This window comes from Chelonoidis abingdonii, chromosome 4 (assembly GCF_003597395.2).
Source record: "Chelonoidis abingdonii isolate Lonesome George chromosome 4, CheloAbing_2.0, whole genome shotgun sequence".
Classification (NCBI taxonomy): Eukaryota; Metazoa; Chordata; order Testudines; family Testudinidae; genus Chelonoidis; species Chelonoidis abingdonii.
This window is the reverse complement of record NC_133772.1, coordinates 122,144,521-122,163,975: the sequence shown is the minus strand read 5'-3', so window position 1 is coordinate 122,163,975 and position 19,455 is coordinate 122,144,521. Positions and strand designations below refer to the sequence as shown.

The 19,455-nt window shown below is 44.0% G+C and overlaps 1 protein-coding gene across 5 annotated transcripts in view; it reads left to right on the top strand.

Moving 5' to 3' along the window:
- TTC7B (tetratricopeptide repeat domain 7B) overlaps positions 1-19,455 on the top strand; it is a 336,047-nt gene that overhangs the window by 263,810 nt on the left and 52,782 nt on the right. For all 5 annotated transcript variants that reach the window (XM_032766516.2, XM_032766515.2, XM_075065637.1 and 2 more), the window contains one exon: positions 13,177-13,379. In XM_032766516.2, the coding sequence (XP_032622407.1) occupies positions 13,177-13,379 (203 nt within the window). The remainder of the gene's footprint in view (positions 1-13,176; positions 13,380-19,455) is intronic.

The following is a 19,455-nucleotide window of genomic DNA, read 5'->3' as shown; positions in this document are numbered from 1 at the left end:
ATTTTAGCATAGTAATGTTTTTCCTCTTACAAATGATTTCCATCTTAGTTGGATTAAAAAACAGCTTCTCTTCTTTTCCTCCTGCGGTGCAAAGATGTTTTCACTCCTTTATTTGTAGATGTCAGACTGAATCAGCTAATAATGGATTGAGGTGCTTGGGTAATTATTAGATCAGTGGTTTTCCTTGAATAAAGTATTCTGTTCAGCAGCTAACAAAGAGTTCATCCTTTACATACATTCTTAAATACAGATTTTGAATCTCTTCAGGAATTTAAAAGATTAAAAACATACGCAGAACACAACATGTGTATACTCTCAAAGTAGTACATCAGTCTGTCTTTTTTTTATGTTCCCTTAATTCTATTAATGGCTTATTAGTTACAGGAATACTTACTAGTTAATGGTGTCAAGCTTTCTCCATATAAAACCATGCTATCTCCCACCATTGCTTTACTATCTGTTAGTTCAAAAGAAAACCATTTCCAAAAGCTACGCTGGCTTGCCCCTATCATTCAGGACTCATTGCTAGCATGGTTCTGACTTGACTTCAGGCAATGAGTATCAGAAACTGAACTGTGTGAGTTTTTAAGCTAGGACTTATCTACACTGCCATGCAGTTCAGACTATGGGGATCTGAATAGCAGTGTGCACCAAAGAACTGCACTGTAACTCCCATTGTGGCTGTCACAGGCATGAACTGGAAGGTTCCTAGGTCACATTAATGTAGTCTTGTTTGAAGAGGACCACTTTAATGTGAACGAGGAATCTTTTAATTCATGCCCACAGCATCCGCACTGAGGAGATACAGCATAGCCCGTTAATGTGCACTGCTGTTCACAACCTCTAGTCCGAAAGCCCATGTAGACATACCCTTAGCCTCTGCATGCTTATCTTTCAGTCCAGAATTGTGGTAGCAGCTAAAAATTACTTTCAAGTAGGTGGTTAATTTCTGCATGCTACTTGCTAATAATTACAGCTTTCACTTAGCACCTTTCACAGTCTAAACTAGCAGCTATTCTTAGAATATGCACCATCAGATGTTTCTGGTTCCTTCCAACCTTGCATTAGGACTTTTAAAGTCATGGAGCAAATATTCCATGAAAGCATCCGGTTCCTTCTACAGTGTTGTATAGTATATGACTTTTTTCCCAGTCACTAACAGTGTAAATCAGCCTTTCTTAAATGCAGCCACTGTGGCCACATGCGGTCACTAGTGATTTTTCTTGCAGCCATGGCAGCCTCCTGGGCAGTGATGGCAGAGGAGGGCAAAACAGTAGCCCCTCCCCCTCCCTGTTGCTCCTGGATGTGCCACTTTAGTGTTGGTGGCTGAAGCTCCCAACAGGGGATGGTGCCCCACGCCGCCTCTCAAGACTGGTGGGGCACAGTGCTGTAGGAGCAAGGTGAGTTCCCCCAACCTTCCCAGAGACAGTGGGACTTGGGCTTCAGTCTGGAGTGGTGGTGGCGGGGGGGCAGGACCTTGGGCTTCAGTCTCCGTCCGTGGGCTCCTCCTGTGGGTGTTCAGGCTCCAACCCACAGCTCTGGCCACAGGGCTCCAGGCTCCAACTCCAGCAGGCTCTGATCCCTGGCTCCGGGGTGCGGATGTGAGGTTCTGACCCCCAGCTCCCATCACGGGTTTCACACCCAACCCACGCCATCACCCACGCTGCTTCCCCATTCCCCTATCTACAGCTTAATTTGTCCTGGGGCTTGCTGTGAAAAGTGATATTAACAAACACACAAGTATCACTTTTCACCACTTCCCAGCTAGCTAGTAAGTCTGCTGCTGTGAAAAGTCATATCTGTCTGTTTGTTAATATAATTTTTCACAGCAGACTTATTAGCTAGCTGAGAGGCTGTGAAAATGATATTAAGGAACATACAAATATCACTCTTCACAGCAGCAGACTTGCTAGCTGGGAAGGTTTGATTTTTGGGGGTGGGTTTTTGGTGGGAGATGGCAACCAAAAAAGGCAAAAGAAAGAACAACAAAAAAGACAGGAAAATGCAAAGCACCTTAATTGTATATCTATTCTGTTTGCATCCAGTGAAGAGTAGAGACGACTGTACATTAGTTATATTATTGAGTCTGCAAAAAAAAGTGCGTAAATAAATTACAATGATTTGGTTATTTGTTTTTCCTAAAGTTAATTAAGTATTTTAGGAAAAATTGTCAGAGCAGTCACCAGCAGGAGTTGATGGCCGCACTCTGAGGCCACCAAAAAATTTGTTGTGAGAACCCTTTATAAATGTTGTATCTCCTTCTTCAAGTCCTTGTCCTTGTGTATATTCCACTGTGCATGTTTTCTGTGCACCCTGAGTCTGAGAATTCTTGCAAGCAGTGTCCATTGGTCTCCTCTTACCGATTCCCACCTTGGCATATGCCTCAGGACCATCAGTACCCCATGCTTTGGGGACCCCATACCTTGGGGACTCCTACAACTCTTTCCTGACCCAACATACTGATCATACTGGAGAACATGGGACCTGTGCCAGATAGACAGAGCCTGTGCATTTTGCCAGGGAATCAGTCCACCATTCCCCTCTAAGAGAACAGTCAGACCCTCCTCCTGACCTCATGAAAGAAAAAAATATGAAACGGTACTGACAAAATTATCTTCTTCGTGTTCCCGTGAAGCAGTCACCCCAGCCCATATAGACAACTGTATGGCACAGAGCACTTGGACACTCTGAGAGGCAAGGATACATATCAACTTTCTGAAACTGTGGGAGTCCAAGAAGCTTACAAGGTTTTTATACAGGTCCTCCAGTCTCACTATGTGTTCATAATGTCAGACAACATGACAACCATCTTTTGCATCACAGGGAGATGAGAGAGATCAGTCCCCCTCTGTGTAGAAATGGTCACCCTGTGGAATTGGTATATCAGGAATCGAATCACCCTGTTGGCAGTATATCTGTCAGGAACTCAGAATGTGTTGGCGGACACCCTCAGCAGGCATTGTGCTGTCGATCATGAGTGAACATTGTACGATTCAGTAGCAAACAGCTCAGTGGGGACCCCCTGCTGAGATCTGCTCATCTCCAAAATAAACAAGATAAGCAACATATACTGCTCTAGAGGAGCTCTAGTACTACACTCTCAGCTAATGTACTCCATCACTGCTCAGACCATCTGAGCTATGCCTTTGCTCCCTTAGGGAAAATTCATCAGGACAGGGTGTGAGTCCCAGATACTTTTGGTTCCCAGATCTCCCATGACTCTTGTCTCCTCCTCTGATCACCATCTAGTCCTCTCCTCACCTCTTGACCCAAGAGAAAGGGAAGATCAAGTGTCCCAACCCCAAAGCACTTCATCTCATGGCTTGGTATTTGGTTAGGCATCAACATTAGAACATTCCTGCTCTGAAGCTTACATAATGTCAGAAGGGATTCCACTAGGAAATGCTAATCCAGCCAAGTGGAAGCATTTTTCCATTGGAGCACAGCCAAAGCATGTATCTCCTGAGTCAGTGATAGTCCCCTCATTTTGGACTACAATCTTTCACTCTAAACGGCTGGGCATTCACTCAATTCTACACAGTCACCTGACAGCAGTGCTATCAGTGCCATGCACTATGAGATGATTATTCAATTTTTACTCATCCATTGGCTACCAGATTTTTAAAGATCCCACCTATAACATTCCCACCAGTAAGGAAACCTGCCCTTCATTGGGACTCAAATCTTGTACTTTTGGCACTCCTTAAGCTTCCCTTTGAACCATTAGCTACATGTTCCTTGTCTCAGTTATCAATGAAATTGCGTTCCTTGTGACCGTTACCTCAGCCAGAAGCACGGATGAGCTAGGAACAGTAATGGCGGATCCATCATACACTGTATTCTATAAGGACAAAGTCTCTTTCGTCCAAAATTCACTCCCTAAGTAGTTTCGGAGTTTCACATGAACCAGTCGATCCACTTACCAGTGTTTTTTCTGAAATGGCATGCATTTGAAGAAGAGAAGAGAGTTCACTCCCTCAGTGGACAACATGCTTTCGCCATCTGCCTGGAAGGGACAAAACCAAGTAGAAAATTGCCTAGATTGTTTCTCACTATAGCAGAATAAGTCTGAGCTCAAGCTGTATTTTCCCAGAAGATTTGTAAGTGGATCTTGGGCTGAATCCTGCTCAGGCCTTGGCTACACTTGGAGGTCTGCAGCGCTGGGAGTTACAGCTGTCTTTGTACAGCTGTGTAGGGAAAGCGCTGGAGTGTGGCCACACTGACAGCTACCAGCACTGCAGTGTGGCCACATTTGCAGCATTTGCAGTGCTATTGGGAGTGGTGCATTATGGGCAGCTATCCCACAGAGCCCCTCATCCCATTTTGGCGCCATGGGTTGTGGAAAGGGGACGGAAGGATGCGGATCATTCTGTTTCCTGTCCCAACGCCCCGTGATGCATCGCTTTGCATCCCAGCAGTCCCTGTTTTTCCGTCCACGTTTGGCGCCATTGTGACTCTCCCAATGGTTTCTGTGCAGCGTGATTTCTGTGGGAAATGGAGCCCGAACTGCTGAGGACTTTGCTGACGAAGTGTCGCCAGCACATCACGTTTGGCAGTTGAGCTATTCCTTAAGCTCCAAAGTGATGAGGAGTCCGATGATGATTGCAAGTCGCCTGACGCATACGACACGACATTGCTTGTGGCTTTTCACGGAAATGCTCAGCACCGTGGTAAATGCGCTTTTTGGGCTCGGGAAACAAGCACTGAGTGGTGGGATCACATCGTCATGGAAGTCTGGGATGACGAGCAGTGGCTGCAGAACTTTCAGATGAGAAAAGCCACTTTCATGGGACTGTGTGCTGAGCTCGCCCCACCCTGCAGTGCAAGGACACGCGATTGAGAGCTGCCCTGACGGTGGAGAAGCGGGTGGCTATTGCATCTGGAAGCTGGCAACTCCAGACAGCTACCGATTGGTCGGGAACCAGTTTGGAGTGGGAAAGTTGACCGTTGGAGTCGTTTTGATGCAAGTTTGCAGGGCCATTAATCGCATCCTGCTAAGAAGAACCGTGACTCTGGGGAACGTGCAGGACATTGTGGGATGGCTTTGCACAAATGGGTTTCCCTAACTGTGGAGGGGCGATAGATGGGACGCATATTCCTATTCTGGCACCACCCCACCTAGCATCTGAGTACATTAAATCGGAAGGGGTATTTCTCTATGGTTCTCCAGGTGCTTGTGGATCACCGTGGGCGTTTCATTGACATTAACACAGGCTGGCCTGGAAAGGTGCATGATGCATGATCATCTTTCGGAACACTGGCCTGTTCAGGAAGCTGCAGGCAGGGACTTTTTTCCCAGACGGGAAGATCACAGTAGGGGACGTTGAAATGCCCATTGTGATCCTTGGAGACCCCGCTTACCCGTTAATGCCTTGGCTCATGAAACCGTATACAGGGAAGCTTGACAGGAGCAAGGACCGGTTCAACTACAGGCTGAGCCGGTGCCTGAATGACTGTGGAGTGTGCTTTTGGCCGTTTAAAAGGGCGCTGGCGATCTCTCTGTATGGGAAGCTAGACTTGGGGAAAAGCAGCATCCCTGCGGTTATATCCGCGTGCTGTACCCTCCATAATATTTGTGAAGGGAAGGGTGAAACATTCAGTCAGGCATGGACCTCTGAGGTTCAACGCCTGGAGGCTGAATTTGCACAGCCAGAGAGCAGGGCTACTAGAGAGGCCCAGCACAGGGCTTCAAGGATTAGGGATGCCTTGAGGGAGGAATTTGAGGCTGAAAACCAACAGTAATGTTTGGTGCCTTGCACGGGAGTTGAAGTGCAGTGGTTACAATGTTAGTAGGAATCTGTTTTTCCTAAGCTGATTTGCAGTGCCTGTTTCTTTCCTGGGCTAAGGTATCTTTGACTTTCTGCAATAATAAAAAGACTGTTTTCAAAGCCAAGAATTCATTTATTGAAAAGAAAATAACTTTATTGACAGACACACACAAATTTTGGGAACCTAAAAGGGCAGGGGGGTAGGGTGGGGGAACTGTACAGTCACAGGTTTGAATATGTCCTGTCTGGAGTGCTGTGCAATGACTGCTGCACTTCAGATATCTATGCCCTGTACTGCATGGTGATGGGGGTTGAGTGCAGAGGGTAAGGGTCGTAGTTCTCAGGGCTGGTTGGTGAACGTACAGGTGTTGGAGGCAGCTGGTGGTGGTAAGAACCTGGATGCTGGGAAGGGGTTTGGAGCTGACATTGGGACACAAGGGAAAGAGCTTTGGATGGACGGGGGGGGGGTGCGGTAGTGCTCTGCCTGCATGGCTACGAGCGCCTGGATAGAGTCCGCTGTGCGCCAGGATGCTTATCAGCTGCTTTTTGTGCTTTTTCTCCTGGCCGCTGCTCTTTCTCTGGCGGATTCCTGCTTTCCCTTTCCCTCCAGTCCTGCAGTTTTTTATCTCTCTCTGGCAGAGTGATCCATAACTGTTTGCAGCAGGTCATCTTTGCTTTTTCACGGCTTCTTCCGCAGGTTTTGGAGTCTTTGAGCTGCTGATAACACGGGCAGCTGAAGAACTCAAGGTCGCTTGTGGAAAGGAAAAAAAAAAGGCAACAGTTAACAGAGGCAGCATTGTTTATATCTCAGACAGTTATTCCCACACAGTGAAGGAGTTTACAGTCTTCACTTTAGCATAATTTTCCCATACCAAAGAGAGGGCACATAACCCACAGGAGCCCCGAAATGGTGAGTAAGGGGACTGATTGCTTCAGGGCTGTGCACTGGGTTTCTGTGCATTGGGGAAAGCAAACAGCTGCAGGGGCACCTACACTGAACACTCTCCCAACATTTTCCACAGGAGTTAATCCTGGAAGATATCTTGCTGCTGCAGGTCACCTGGGAAGAGGGGAGGGTCTTCTACAGCAATGCGGATTCCGCCCTGGCCCCTATGCAGCTTGCCTGTGTGCAGCAATGGTCCCCCCACCCCTCGCGGCACAGTGGCGCGGACGCGTTAGCCTGACTGGGACAAGGACCACAGTGGCTCTCCCTATAAACTTGCGCAAACGCATTGCCCACACTCTGGCTGAAACTTTTGAAGAGAATTACCGAGGCCGAGGACTGAATAGACCACATCAATGAGCTATTCCACATCTAGGCATGCATGCATGCAGCCCTAACCCTAACCCTCCCTCCTCTCCCGAAACATTTCCATCCTGAAAAATAAAAGCCGCTTACCGGGAACCCGCTCCTCTACTTGTCCTTCACCAAGTACTGGCTGCTGCGACTGGCTGCCTTCCTCCTGGCTTGAGAAGAGCTCCTGGCTGCATGCCTCCTGGTTTTTCCAGGGTGTCTCCCCCAGCCCAGTACCCTCACTCTCGTTTCCTCCTCCCCCCTCCTCCTCCACCTCCATCTCCCCGCTCTGAAGTGTCCATCGTGGTCCTCGGATTGGCGGTGGGTCACCCCCAAGTATTGCGTCCAGCTCTTTGTAAAAACGGCAGGTCGTGGGGGCAGCACCAGAGCGGCGGTTTCCCTCACGGGCTTTGCAATAGGCACTCCGCAGCTCCTTCACTTTAATCCTGCACTGCACCGCATCCCGGTCATGGCCACTTTCCAGCATGGCCCTTGATATCTGCCCATAGGTATCGTAATTCCTACGGCTGGAGCGCAGCTGTGACTGCACAGCTTCCTCCCCCCAAACACTGATGAGGTCCAGCAACTCGCCATTGCTCCATGCTGGGGCTCGTTTGCGCGTGGAGGCATGGTCACCTGGAAAGATTCACTGATTGCACTCCACACCTGGCTGAGCAAACAGGAAGGGGATTTTTAAAATTCCTGGGGCATTTAAAGGGCGGGTCAAATGAGGCCAGGGTAGTAGAGTTTGAACTGATGAGCAGAGTGGCTGAGCAGGCATTCTGGGATACCTCTGAATACCTCTGGAGGCCAATAACAGTGCTTTTGGTGGCCACGCTGGCGGAACAGCACTGCATCACCAGCACTGCAGTCGTTATTCCCCAGGCAGAGGAGGAGTACAGCCAGCGCTGTACCCAGGGAGATACAGCGCTGTATCTGCCTTGCAAGTGCGGTCGGTGAGTAAGTTGCAGCGCTGTAAAGCCACCACCAGCGCTGCAACTCTCCAGTGTAGCCAAGGCCTCAGTTACCAGTTGTTGCATCTTCTTTCTCCTAATGGAGTGAAGGCTCATTTTACAAAGCAGAAGCAACCTAAATGAGATCACTTTACTTGGCATTTGCAGAACAGCTTTGTGGAGCTCTGTCCATACATTCATGAGACATTATGCACTAGCACAGAACTGCTTCACTGACCCATCCTTTGGGGGCAGCAATTCTACAAATGGCTCTGCTATCTGCATCCTTGCCCCCTTCTCCTGTTTGTTGGTCACCCACAGTGGAATACACATAGGGACCAGCACTCAAAGAAGAAGAGGTTTCTTACCTTTTAGTAATTGCAGGTTCTTTGAGATGTGTGGTCCTTATCTGTATTCCACTATCTGCCTTCTTTCCCCTTCTGCTTCAGATCTTTACTGGAGTCATAGTAGAGAGGGAACTCAAGAGGCAGTTTGGTCTGCTGTGCCCTTTATGACTTCAGTTGAAATCACAAGGAGGGCAAGGCCACATGCGTAGACCAACAGATATTGCTTGCAAGAATTCTCTGACTTCTGGAGCACATGCTCACACCAAGAGTGAAATTACAGATAGGGACCACACATCTCGAAGGAGCTCCAGTTGCTATAAGGTAAATAACCTCTTACTGTCTGCTTATCACCAGTTTGTAAGTGTGCATTATTAAAAAAGTGTCAATTCTTGTAACACTGAAAAAAGATAGAATTAAACTGAGAGAGCTTAAATTTCTGGTAGTGAACATAATTTAGTATAAATAACCTTCGTTTTGCTCACACTAAAAAACTTTTCTCTTGAGCTAACATTGATCACAGAGTTATTAAATGGCATTATGAAGAGTGAAGGATCCAAACCAGTACCCTCCTCCTTTAAAATATTTGTTTTTAAAATAAGCCTAGCTGGGGTTTTATCTTTATACTATATTCTCAGCCCTGAAATTAGGGCTACAAACTCTTTTCATTCCTACCAACAGCTGGTGATGGGTGAACCTCAAAACGGTTATCTAAACCCCCGGAAGTTTGGACATCTATTTAACATTTTGAGGTCTTCTCTTTTTTTCTCTGCATCACCTGCTCCATATCTTCTCCTTGTCCCCCAGCTTTTCCATCCCCTCTCTCATGCTGTTCTGTTCAAAGACTCTTCTGCTCTTAGTTCCTTCCCCACTAAAGCTTCTGTCTTCCCGACAAATAATACAGACTTTCAGTCATTTCCATCTTGTCTTAAATTTGACCCAGTGATCTGCACTAGACTTCTATTCACTGGTGATACATGTTGTTCTTTGAGTGATTGCTCATGTGTATTCCACAATAGGTGTGTGTGCTCACCCCATGCACCGATGCCAGAAGTTTTTCCCCTAGCAGTACCCATAGGGGAGCACCCCAATAATCCCTGGAGTGCGCGCTCCCCCCACCCTCAGTTCCTTCTTGCCGCCAGTGAAGTTGCTTCGGAATTGCTCTGCTCCAGCTTTGCTGTAGCTCATCCCCAAAATTGCTTGTTCATTCAGTGTATGGTACCTGTAGTTAGTTAATTGTTTAGTTAGTTTAGTTTAGTTAGAGTGCCCAGGCCAGGGCATGCGCCACACCCCAGGTTTTATGTCGTGCAACACTTGTAGGTGATCTGTGCCACTGAGTGATCCACACGCGGAGTGTCTGCACTGTTTGGGGAAGACCCATCTCGGCGATCACTGCAAGATTTGTAAGTCGTTTAAGCCTTGGATGAAGAGAGAAAGGGACATTAAGCTCCAGGCTATTCTGATGGAGTTGGAGCTGATCCCGGCTCCAGTGTGCTGCTCCAAGTCGGCACCAGGCACTGCTGTGTCGGTGCATGGCGACCCTTTGGCACCATCGACCAGTCGGCACTGGTCTCCATCCACGGGGCACGCCAAGAAGGCTAGAAAGAGGCCTCCTTCACCGCAGCACCGGAGTAAACCTGGGACAGAGGCCAGACCCATGTCGGGCAGACCTCGATCCCCACCGGCCTCTAGGCCTCTGACTCAAGTTGAATGGAGTAGCCTGGCCCATTCAGAGCAGGCTTCCCTGGATGTCTGGATGCCCTCCACACTGGAGGCCCTGTAGGCGGCCCGGGATGTTATGTCCATGCCAGTACCAGGAGCACCACCGTTGTTGGCCCCGCGCTCCAGAGACAAGTTTCCACTGAGATCTCCGCAGTCACCCCCAGCTCGGTACCAGTCTCAGTCGAGAGAACGTTCCTGACGCCATTCGCCGTCCAGCAACCATTCAGGGCAAAGTCCACATGGATTGCCCTCAGTGCCCACCAAACTGTCTGGTTGGGCTCCATCTGACCGAGACTCTCAACAGCACTCCGCCTCAGGAGCGAACACTGACGGGACCAAGGCAGACGTCACCAAAGGTCCTCGTCTCGGAGGGGTTATTGCAGCCGGTTACAGCATGGATGTTGACATCATTCGCCGTCCCACTCCAGGACCCTGCCACGGCACTGCCTCCGCAGCCCTGGGCGTCGATCGCCGGTGTCTCACCATTGCAGGTTCGTCCGTCCAAGCCAATCGTGGAGCAGCTGTTACTGATGGTACCAGTCCTCCACGTCGGGATCGCAGTCCAGTGGTAGGCATCGCTCCCAGCACCGCTGCTTCTCCTGGTCTGGGGACAGCTGCAGGTCATATGTCACCGCAGCCTCCCTTCCTAGTCGTCCATTGATGGGCCAGGCCAAACAACCGGCTCTGCTGGTGCCAAAGCAGGTGCAGTGGTACCGGGCCCTGTGGCTAGCTCAGTGATACCAGTGGGCACCATGTCCATCATCACAGCCCCCAGTGGGGCTCGCTCGGTGGCTGGAGCCTCAGAAGGATCACCAGCTTCTCTTTCCAGACCTCAGAGGAAGGAGGAAGAGAAGATGGAGGAGCCCTCAGACTCCTTGTTTAATGTTCTGTCCTCCTCAGCACCAGGCAGGGTAGCTTTGCCTCTCCATGAAGGGGTGGCAAAAATTTCAAATGGCAAACACCAGCATCATTGGCCCCCTTCTCTAAAAGAAGAAGAAAAGACAGTTACTTTTTCTGTAACTGGTGTTCTTCGAGATGTGTTGCTCATGTCTATTCCACATCCGGCCCGCCTTCCCCTGTGTCGGTGTTGTTTGGCAAGAAGGAACTGAGGGTTGGGGGAGCACGCAGTGCCCCTTATACTGTGCCATGGAGGTGCCACTCCAGGGGTCGCTGGGGCGCTCTCCTACTGGTTCTGCTAGGGGAAAAACTTCCTGCACCGGTGTACATGGCGAGCACGCACAACTATTGTGAAATAGACATGAACAACACATCTCGAAGAACACCAGTTACGGAAAAGGTAATCGTCTTTTATTCCTAAAAGATGAAGTAATGGTATTAATCAGAGAACACTGTGTGAGAAATGTTCATGTAAATTACCAGAACAGGCAAAAGATTAAATTCTGAACCTTAAATGAATGTTCACCCATCTCCTTCCCTGAACTCTCTGATTAATTACTCTCATCAGTTTCCTTCAGACTTTCATGATTCCTGTCCTCTGTTGGTTCTCCTACCATTCTGGTTGTTTTTCAGTGTGCCTTTAGATTGTGTGGGCTCTTACACTGTGTTTATTGACTATCTTTGTTAGATGCCTAGAAGCTATGGTTGTGATTGCTGTAAGTGGATAGACAGAGTAATGAGTACAAGAATTAATAAATTACAGGTGTTCAACCGACTGAAGACTTACATTCTCCTTTTCTTTAAGTTAAATAGACTGAAGAAATATTAATTATTGTTTGTTTGATATAATTTTTTATCCCCCAAAAAGTGCCTTAAAATTTGTGGTACATCTCATCAACTTGAATTTATTTAAGGCTCCCTCCTAAGATCATTAAACTCCCTGAAAAGACACCAGTTTACTTCAGTAGGCGTTGGATTGAGCTCTTAATGTCCCTATCCTTCTAAATGGGGTTGATATATTACTCCAAATAATGTAGCGTGAACATTGGCTTGAAGAGAAGAGATGTATCTATAATGCTTTGACTTTTTAAACACACACTAGTTGCTGTTTGTTATAAATTGTGCTATGGTAGCATCCATCGGTCCCAATCATTATTTGTGGCCCAGTTGTGCTATGCAAACATATAAGATAACAGTCCCTTGCTCATCCATCATTTTTAACCCTCCATCCTCCCAGTCAAAGGACAGACTTTGAGCTAATTGATCAACATAACAATAATATTTAAGACTGAGGGAATGCCTGAAACAAAACACTTTTTTTCTAGCCATTAATTAATTACTTATTGAGCAACTTTTAGCTAGCCAACCCAACCTAAAGACAGTTCATTCTCAGGCCAGCCAGTTATTTATATCAGTTATGATATATTTTTAATTAATTGTTGCCAATATAATTGTACAGTTTTTAATGTTCACATAAACTTATTGAGTTAAATAACTTATTTCTCATATCTCACAAGCAGTTTCTCAGCAAATCAGAATGCTGAATAGACCTATCATTCAATTATGTTACGTTACCGAGAACCTTTTTTCTTATCAAATACGTTTTTAAGAAGAAAAGGCTTAAATACACAGGATAATTTGGATCAGGTTGCCACATACAGTGGTTGGGAACATGAGCAGATGCCACTTCCCTCAGCTTGTGACTTGTAAAATCATATTAATAACAAGCAGAAACTTTTCAATCAGCTCAGTAATTGGTGCCTTCCAGTCTGACACCTGAAACATGGGGACACAGTGTTTTTCTTTAATAGTGTCAGCATACATGCTGATAAGTTTTTTAGAATTGCCAGTGTTTATTAAAAGTAGCTGTTATTAAGTTTACTTTGTAGTACTAAAACATTTGTATTAAAAAGCTCTCAGCTGTCTGGAACAGCCATTGTAAAAAATTAAAGTATACATGTTACAGATAGAAAAGCTGCTTATTTTCTAAAAGATTCATTTGGGGAACGGTTTGTGTGGCAACTTCTTGTAGCTTCAGTTATTACCCTTCTTGAGTGAAATAACCTGATTCACTTGGCAGGAAATGAAAAAAACCTCAAGAAAATGTAACCGTTCTTGCAATATTTTGGCATATTATGATTAACCAGAGAAAAATACATTAATGTATTTACTCTTTTTTTCTTTTCTTCCTCCTACAGCTGAAGTCTATATAGGAATTGGGAAGCCTGCTGAAGCCACAGCATGTATTCAGGAAGCAGCTAACCTCTTTCCAATGTCACATAATGTTCTCTACATGAGAGGTCAAGTGGCTGAACTTCGAGGAAATATTGATGAAGCCAAACGCTGGTATGAAGAGGCCTTATCTATCAGTCCTACCCATGTAAAAAGTATGCAGAGACTGGTAAGTCTTGAGTCCAAATGGATACACATTTTAACTTCAAGTTGGGCTACTGTGTTTGGGGGCCTTATTGCATTGATATTATGGTGCCCCAATTTGGGGGTGTTTATAACTCATTTAAATTTATATTTTACCTAAATTAATTAGTTTCCTGGCTGAGGTGCAGTTTAAAAAAAAAAAAATCAGTTGCTTGTAAGTTGGAGTCAAAGAAAGGGTACTGTTTTTTTGCCATTTTTATGTGAATTTTGCACTCACACTAACAAAAATGGCTTAGTTTTGCAGATTTAGATCACAGTATGAATGATCTGTTTTGAGAAGAATGAATAGCTGAGCTTGACTATATCCGAATAGAGGCTATTGTGAATAGTTTAGATCTCATCTCCTTTTTTGTAAATCCACTGTGTTCCATCACATATATAAAATTCCCAATGATTTAAATGGGACCCATATTATTATGTTCTGTGAGGAATGTACATGATGAAAGATAGTTTTAAAGTCACTAGAATATCAAGCTTTAGCATAAATTTTCAATTAAAGAATAATATACAAATTCTAGACAAAAGGCAGAAGTTCTGTTATCTTTAAAAGATCAGTTATTAAAAGAGAGGAGCTGAAATGATTCTATTCACACTGTCAGATTTAGAAGGTGTTTTCTATTTTTTTGACTAAAAATAGATTAGTGGATATGACTAAAATTGCCAAAGTCCGTGAGGGTGAAATTCATGTAGGTACAGAGGACCAGTGCAAGGTTCTGCACCACTGTGAGGTTGCATGGGTGGAGTAGCCATATGTAAGTTTCTGCTCTTCTGTGTCCTTTGGGAGGTGAGGCAGTATCTGGATGTGTTAATATGAATGGGTTTTTGGGAAAAGGATAGAAGAATCGCTGTTTCAATCCATAGGCTGGAATAGCAACTCTAAAACCTGTTTCCAGGATAAGAATTTAATTCTGTCCAGTTAAGCAAAAAGTAGGGTGAATTCCATTGTAAGGGGGAAAGTGTTACCTCATAAAATACAGAAATAGTTGTTTTTTTAAGTATCTGAAAATTGGTTCATCTTTACCCTACCTGGTGAGTTCGAATTACATTGCTCCCTTGCGATGGTTGACAGCGTCAGTATCAACTAAAACATTACAGGAAAACACCGCCTGCTTTATTTTATGTGCTTGTGATATCAGCTTGTGATGCTTCCTAAAAACACGTGCATTGCACCTTTAGCAGAGTTTTTAAAAAGATTATATTTGAAAGTTTCTTTATTTTGAGCTTTTGTATTTAAGTGGTTTGAGATGTTTTAGAGTGCTGACTGGAGAACAGTCCACTGCATTTCAGTGAATTTGCCAACCCCTTAAGTGTTTTTTCTTTTTAAAATGTTTGTAAAAATCTTGTCTATTACTTTGGATCTCTTGTCTTGTTTAAATCAAATCTCAGCTGTGTTCTTCATAGTGTAGATATAGAGACCAAAATTTGTGATGTATGCTTGTGAATTTTGGGGAGGGGGAAGTATGTCAATAATACTTTAAGCATAGGGTTGTCTGTATAACTTCAAAGAACGAGGAAGCTGCATGACACAGAATGATTCATAGATTCCAAGGCCAGAAGAGATTACTGTGATCATCTAGTCCAGTGTTTCTCAAACTTTTGTAATGGTTACCCCTTTCACACAGGAAACCTATGAGTGCACTCCCCTTCTAAATCAAAAACACTTTTTTTTTTTGTATTTAACACTGTTTAAAATGCTGGAGGGAAAGCAGGCTTTGGGGGTGGAGGCTGACAGCTCGTGACCCCCCAATGTAATAACCTTGTGACCCCCTGAGGGGTCACAACCCCCAGTTTGAGAACCCCTGATCTAGTCTAACATCCTGTATAATAAAGCAGGGCACCCAGAGGATTCAAGGGGTCTGGGGCAAAGCGGGGAAACTGTGGCCCTTGTACTCACCTGGCGGCGGTCCAGGTCTTCAGCAGCATTTTGGCGGCGGGGGGCCCTTCAGTCACTCCGTGTCTTCAGCAGTACTGAAGGGCCCCCCACGGTTGAAATGCCGCCGAAGACCCGGACCTCTGCCGGTCTCGTGGGGCATTTCAGCGGCAGGGGCCCTTCAGTTGTTCTGTGTCTTCAGCAATACTGAAGGGCCCACCCGCCACCGAAATGCTGCCAAACACCTGGACCGCTGCTGTAATGCGTGCCATGTTAATTTTATATCTTCCTAGTTTTTTAATCAAACTGTCATGCAGTACTCAGTCAGATGCCTTAAGAAGTCATCTGTTATCACTGATGTTGGCAAAACATGTCGCTTAGCGGTGTGAAAAAAAAAAACACACACCCTGAGCGACGTAAATTTCACTGGCATAAGCAGTCATGTGTGCAGCGCTATGTCAGCAGGAGAGCGTCTCCCGCCGCCATAGCTACCACTGCTCATTGAGGTGCTTTTATTTTGTCGATGGGAGAGCTCTCTCCTGTTGGCATGGAGCAGCTACATGAGCGATCTTACAGTGGCAGTGGTGTAGCTGCATCACTACAGCTGTGCCACTGTAAGTTTGCTAGTGTAGACATGGCCTTAGTATGTTAGATTAATATCAGTAGTACTACCTAGATCAAATTTATGCTTTATCAGCCAAACTTGTAATCTCATCTAAAAAAAAAAACACATCAAGTTAGTTTGACAGAATCTATTTTTCACAAACCAAAGTTGATTGGCATTAATTATATTACCATCCTTTATTCATTACTAATTGATTCTTGAATGAGCCATTCCATTATCTTGCCCAGAATCAATGTCCGACTGCCAGGCCTATAACCACCTTGGTCATCCGATTTATCCTTTTTGAAAATTGGCACAACATTACTTTACTTTTCTTCCAGTCTTCTGGAACTTCCCCGATGTTTCACGACCTATTGAAAATCAACATCAATGGTTCATCTAGTTCCTCAGCCAGCTCTTTTAAAACTCTTGAATGCAAGCTGCCTGCTTGTTTAGAAATGTCTAACTTTAGTCGATGCTGTTTAACATCCTTCTGAGATACTAGTGGAATGGAAAGAGTGGTGTTATATATGACTACATCATCTTTCTTTCCCAAATACAGAAAAGAAATATTTATGGGACATTTGGCCTTTTCTGCATTATTTTTTATAATTCTGCCATTTCCACTTAGTAATGGACTAATGCCATTGTTAGAATTCTTTTTGTTCCTAATATATTTTTAAAATTCCTTATTGTCCTTACCTCTGCTTGACTTAGATTTCCCCTTGTGTCCCTTTGCTTCCTTTATCAATTTTCTACAGTTCAGGGCTTCCAATTTATGTTCTTTACTGTCAATTTCTCCAGTCTTCCATTTGTTATATAGTAATTTTTATTTTTTATAGTTGCCTTCATTCACCCTTTAAACCAGGTCAGTTTTTTAACCAATACAGTCGCCTTTCTCTGTTGTAGGATTATGGCTTTTTTTGGCATCTTCAACAATTTCAAATTATCATTCATATTTTTCTGATAAAATTCTTCCTCCCAGTTGATCTGGCTCTTAATTGTTTTCAGTTTTGTGAAACTGATCCTGTTAAAGCACCAAGTATATACATCCCTGGTCTGGCTTTATTCTGTTTGCACGTTATAAATGTGGTGAAGTCATGATCATTTGTACTTAAGTTGCCATTAATTTTTAGCTCTGTGATCGGTTCCGCTTCATCTCTCAAGATGAGGTCTAATATAAAATTCTCCTCATGTTGGATGCAACACTTTCTGAGTTAGGAAATTTGTCATCCTATAACACTGAGAAATTTCAAGATGTTTTAGTACTGGCAACATGAGACCTCCAGCATGTGTCACTCAAATTGAAGTCTCCCATGATCACAAGACTTTTTTCCTGCACATTATAGAGCGGTGCATAAGGAGCTGGTCATTCTGTTCCCTAGTGTGACTTCATAGTCTTTAGCAGATATCAACTGTTACCCCATCTTTTGCTTTATCTGTTAGGACATTGATCCATAAGCATTCAGGATCATATTCATTGAAGTAATCAGTGACTTGAAAACAGGTAATGCCGCTTTTTAAATAGTGTCATTCCTCCTCCTGTTTTGCCTGCTCAGTCCCCTCCTAAATAGGTTATAACCATTGATTTTAACATTCCAATCATGGGAGTCTTCCTATCAGGTTTCATTAATACCAACTAGATCAAATTTATGCTTGTAAATGACAGATTCAAATTTATCTTGTTTGTTACCCAGGCTCCTAGCATTGATACATAAGCAAGTCAAGAATTTTGTCATGTCCTTCAGTTCCTTGATTAATTTTGTTCTCAACATCTCAATTTTGTGCTAATTGAATGCTCATATCTTTCATCTTTTTACCCTCCTCTTTTTTTATTAGTTTAATGCTCTCCTGACTATTCTAGTCAGCCTGTTCTGGAGAAGATTGATCCCTCTTTTAATGAGGTGAAGGTCATCCAAAATATGTAGAATCCCTTTCCTCATAAAAGGTGGACCAATGTTTCCCAAAACCAAAATCCTCAATCCTATACCACTTATCTAGCTAGCGGTTCACTTCCAGAGTCTTCTGCCTTGTTTTGTTCATGGGATAAGAAGGGTCTCAGAGGAGATCACTTGGACAGTCTTCTTCCTCGGCATACTTCTGAGTTCCTTGAAGTCATCTACTGTCGGTGCGATGTCCTACATACAGTGTCTTTAATGCTGATATGAAACACCACAAATTGAGGCCTTTCTAATTTTGGAGTGATGTCTCATGTCTTAGCTCCGGGAAGGCAGTATCCTGTTGTTCATCTGTCCCTTTCAGAATGTTCTTTTGAGTCTTCTGAGTATCAAATCCCCAATGATATATTTGTTTTTGATTTCAAAGAGAGAGTATTTTGAGGGGGGAAATTGTGGTGATTTCCCATGTGTGCATACTCACAACTCAACATTTTTCTCCTTTTTTTGTCTATTAGTTACACGTGTGCTAGACAGATGTTTAGGCCCAACAGCAATGACATAGCAGTGACAGCACTGTGCAGACATCGACATCCCTGCAGGAGCAGTTGGTATTTCTAACTTGCGATTACTGTGCTTAGATTTTGGATCTGCCTTTCAATTTTAGAAATTGTAATTCTATGAAAGGATATGTCTCAGGCCTGTTGATTTTTTTAATCTTTAATTCTGTTTTTTTAAAATTTGCCTTTCTTATTTAATTTGACTTTCTAGTGACTTCTAGAAAGCAGTAGTAAAATGCTCTGCTATTTTGAATATATCAGTTAAAGAACACAGTAATAGAGCTCAGGTTGGTTAAATAACAGTTGCATTTTTTGCATAGAATGTCCAACATATATTCAGAGCATGTTAATCTTACATTCTAACGAGGATGGCAAAATGTATATTAAGGTAAATCAAACATAGCAATTTCATTGCTTTACATTAAAAACAATCACTCGCATAAGAAATCAAAGTTATGCAGGGAAAGATAGATAGATATAAAAAACACATAATGAACCACAAATTATAGGGTTTGTTGATGGCTGTGAGAGTTCCCTTGCCCTCCTGCCTACCCACTCACTACTCTGTCCACCCCCCAATCCCAGAAAAGAGAGAATTTCTTGAAATGGCTATTAACAAAAATAATATAGAGGGTCATACTGAATACTAAAAACAGGAATCCATTCAAGTCTCTGAGTAAGACCTGTTTGCATTAATATTTTGTCTGACACTGCACCTAATCATAATACAATTTCAAAGAAGTATATTAAAATTTAAACTGATGTTAATGAGTTCCTGAGGCTGACAATTTATAGATCTGGTTTTCCTTGTAATATTTTGTCTGGGTGGACAGAGTAGAACTGCCAAATAAACTGAGCAAAATATCTGCACAAATGGTATACTTTATATTGCTTGTTATGGCAGCATTTTGCATTTTCTCATCCATCTGTTTAATCAGCTTATATCGATAAATAAGCAATAACAATTGTGTTTTAAGCAAAAGTGACTGGATCCAGTTACTCTGCTCTTCAGCAGAAGCTGTGTTTTTCAACAAGAGTATATAGGGGACTACTGCTGTGAAGTGCTGAATAACATCCAGATCCTGTTGAAGATGCTGAGTACTTCACAGTAC